This window comes from Octodon degus, unplaced genomic scaffold (genome assembly GCF_000260255.1).
Source record: "Octodon degus isolate 3935 unplaced genomic scaffold, OctDeg1.0 scaffold00076, whole genome shotgun sequence".
NCBI classification, from domain to species: domain Eukaryota; kingdom Metazoa; phylum Chordata; class Mammalia; order Rodentia; family Octodontidae; genus Octodon; species Octodon degus.
In genome coordinates this window covers 4,261,158-4,264,822 of record NW_004524652.1, presented here as the reverse complement: position 1 = coordinate 4,264,822, position 3,665 = coordinate 4,261,158, and the positions used below count along the sequence as shown (strand labels likewise).

Genomic DNA, 3,665 nt, shown 5'->3' with positions numbered 1-3,665 from the left:
AAAGTGACAAGTCTTCAGAGAGTGGTGCCCAGCCGGTCTCTTGATGGACATTTGAACCCCAGCCAGTAACAGAGTAAACCAGGGGACTTACATTTAGGTTTGTCCTGAAAACCCAGGCATAGCGGAGGCCTAGAGGCCTGAGGCCCCCCCATCCCTCCGTCCTGCCCCCTCCATCTCTCACATACTTTTATCCTTCCCCCCTTCTCCTTCCCTTGCCTTCCTCACCTCTTCTCTCCCCTTCCCTTTCTTCTCCCTGCCTGTGCACCTATCCCAAGTCCCTGCTATGTCTCTTGCTGTGTCTCTGGGCTTGGCCTTCAGGGCGGGTAGGCAGCAACAGGGCCTCAACCCAGGGAGCACTTGCTCGCATTCTTCCTGTCGTAGGGCTGCAGGGCGCCACTAGAGACCTTGCTGCCATCTCCCTGTGGGGAGAAAGCCCAGGGATCAGGGGGTGAGACCAGGACCTATCCTCCCAGGGATCTTCCCAGGGGGACCCAGTCCCGAAGCGCCCACTCACCAGTCTCCGAGCCCCCGACTTGAGCAAGATGTCCCGGGCCAAGGAACTGAAAGCCTCATCCACATTTGTGCTGGATTTGGCGCTTGTCTCGAAAAACCGGATTCCGTGCTCTCGAGCCAGCTTGTCTGCCGGCTCCTTCTGCACCTTTCTCTTGGCTTCCATGTCACACTTGTTGCCCAGCAGGAGGCGCCCCACCCCAGCAGAGGCATTCTCTCTGATGCTCTTCATCCAGGTCTGAATATTCTCAAAGGATTTTTCATCGGTAATGTCATAGACCAGGATGATGCCCATGGCTCCACGGTAGTAGGCAGTGGTTATCGTCTTGAATCGCTCCTGGCCAGCCGTGTCCCAGACTTGCAGTTTGATCTTCTTCCCCTCTATGTCCACGGTGCGGATCTTAAAATCAATTCCGATGGTGGAGATGTGCGTGCTGTTGAAGTTGTCCTCCGCAAAGCGAATGATCAGACACGTCTTGCCCACCCCCGAGTCCCCGATAAGCAGCAGTTTGAAGAGGTGGTCGTAAGCCTTGGCCATGGCGACCCGGGCCGGACGGGGTGGGAGGGCAGACCCGGGGGACCGCAGCGGAGCGGAGGCCGGCGCGGGCCCAGGCCAGGAAGCCCTGAGTTTTCAAGAGAAGCAGAAAACACTTTTCTTTGTGCACCACATTATTAACATTGACAAATTGTAAAAACTGAAGAACGGAGTGTAGAGCCGACAGCATGCAAATGAGAGCCTTCGGGAGGGGCACCTGCCCACGATGTCCTCTGGGCTTTCACAGCGGGTGAGCCCGTGGGCCCCTGGAGAGCTGGATGCCGAAGGACTCCAAGCTCATCCGTGCGTTCTGCGAACTTCCTTCTCCACCGCTATGGTGTACCTGAAGCCCAGGAGAGCAGCTTGGTTTGTTTCACTGAAGAGTCTTAACTCGAGGGGGACTTGATCACTCCCTCCCCTCAAAGCCTGGAGTGTGAGGTCAGGGCAGCTCTGAGAGGCGGCGCAGGGTGTGCCTGGGTTTCTGGGGAGCCCACCCTCCTGATGAGGACTCTGTCCACCTGAGTTCCTGGTCCCCTTGCCTGGGGCACAACACCAGGAAATAGCCTTGTGCTCTGAGATTAAGAAGCCTGGTTTCCTCCGAGCCCCCTGCGCAGCCTGATGTGGTGCGGGGGGCCGGGCTGCGGCCTTCTAAGAAGCCTGGTTTCCTCCGAGCCCCCTGCGCAGCCTGATGTGGTGCGGGGGGCCGGGCTGCGGCCTTCTTGCTGCACGAGAAGAATGTGCCAGTGCTGGTTGGAGCCACGCTTGTCACGTTTTGTGGCCAAATGCATCCTAAGGAAGGCATGAGGGCTCTACTGTCTGTTTATTTATTTGTTTGGTACAAGGTCTCACTACACAGCTTGGACTTGTAGTGATCTTTCTGTCTTACCCACCCCCTCATGCCCCAGCACTGGGCTTACAGGAGTACACTACCTTGCCCGGTTTTGGTGGCTGGCTTGGCAAGCATGGGGAGGGGCTGACATGGAATGTGGTAAAGGAGACTGAACCTGGGTCCATGCATTTGCCAAATAGGTGCTTAGACACCAAGCTATCTCCCTGGCCCCCCAGCTCTTCTTAAAACAAAACTGATTAAGGTCTGTTCAGTTTCCAAAGCAAATCAATTCCCAGTACTTTTTCTGAAAAAAAAAAAAAATCTCTTCTTCATTTATGTGAGGTGCACACAAACCTGCTGTTTCCAAAGTGCCCCATCTCTGAATTCTCCCTAAGCGACTGTCACCTTGTACGGTGGGTCACTCAGTGAAGTGCTTTCATGGGACAGAATGCTGGCGTGCAGTGATGCCTCGGTTCATGAGCTTAACTTGCTCCATGATTTCAGAGAAGATGGCCACGTTGTGCTGGTGCAGGGAGGAGGGCCTTGGTCTCACGTAGAGTTTGCAAGTACAACCGAAATTTTGCCAGATGCTTTTGTTCTCCAACACACTGTTTGTAAACTAAAGCATTAGTGACCTGAGGCAATGCTGTATTAATCAGTTTTCTTCCTTTGGGACAAAATGCTCAGCACCCGCAACTTCAATGAGGAGCGGTTTATGCCGGTTCAGTCCACAGTCGGCTGGGTCCAAGGCAGTGACACCCAGTGCGGGGGCAGCGCGGCGGAGGGCTGTGGATCATGGTGACCATGAAGCAGAAAGCTAAGGAAGGAGCTGGAGACAAGGACGTGCCCGGCCTGGCCACCGCACGTGCTTTGACCACCGCCCCTGATAGCACATTCAGCTACTGAACTCATCCAAGTGTGGATCCTTGTATGAGAATCCCCTCTCCCCATTCAGTTGCCTTCCATATGTGTGGGGCTTTCGGGGTCATTTTGGATCTAACCCATAACACCTGGAGCTGGTGATAGGAAACCGGTCAGGTCTGAAGCCTCCCTCTGTGGTCAGCCCCTCTGGAGGGGCCTGGAGGGACCCAGTGCTGCCGTGAGTCTCACGCCATTCCAGCATCTGTGCATCGAGGAGCTGCAGAGCTGGTCCACAGAGAGACCTGTCTGAGCAGCACAACCGGCATGGCCAGTCACGCTGCCTCCCCTGGCTTCTGTGAGCCCACGGGTGGGAGCGGAAGGCCCAGGTGTACGGTCCTGTGTTGGTCTTGTGTTTGTGGTTTTGCTTTTTGCTTGCCACACTATTTGCTCCCACACAGGACAGGCACGCTAGGTACTACGTGCGCACGGCCTGAATCTTACTCCTGCCCTCTCACGGACTGGAGACATCTGGCCATGAGGTCACTGGACTGAGCAGCTCCAGGACCACTGCCCTGTCCATGTCCCCGGCATCATTCCTGCCCTCCTTCACCCCTCGGAGTCCTGGGCTTCGTCTGCAGCCCGCTCGCCGGTCTCCAAGAGCCTCTGGCTTTCCCCTGTGAGCCTCCTCACTGTGAGTTCCTCTCCCCTGGTACTGCCCTTGCGGCTCTCTCATCTTCTGAGTCAAGTCCCAGCATCTCTTCCTGTGTTCTGGAAGGGAGGCTGGTCCCCTCAGCCAGCTGCCCTCTCTGCTGTCCTGGAATCTGACACCACACACATCACCCGAGGGGAATGAGCTGTGAGCGTCACTGACGACTGGACTGAGGAGCTCCTCCGGGCCAGATGCTGGCGTTGTCCAGGGCAAGGAGAGCC

General features: G+C 56.3%; 1 protein-coding gene across 1 annotated transcript; it reads right to left on the bottom strand.

The window, feature by feature from the left end:
• Positions 1-224: 224 nt before the first annotated feature.
• Positions 225-1,129, bottom strand: LOC101589297 (ras-related protein Rab-13). Its single transcript, XM_004635858.3, has 2 exons — positions 515-1,129; positions 225-419 (listed from the first exon to the last, which is right to left on the bottom strand). The coding sequence occupies exons 1-2, from the start codon at positions 1,046-1,048 to the stop codon at positions 342-344; spliced, it is 612 nt and encodes a 203-aa protein (XP_004635915.1). The 5' UTR covers positions 1,049-1,129; the 3' UTR covers positions 225-341.
• Between the last annotated feature and the right edge of the window lie 2,536 nt (positions 1,130-3,665).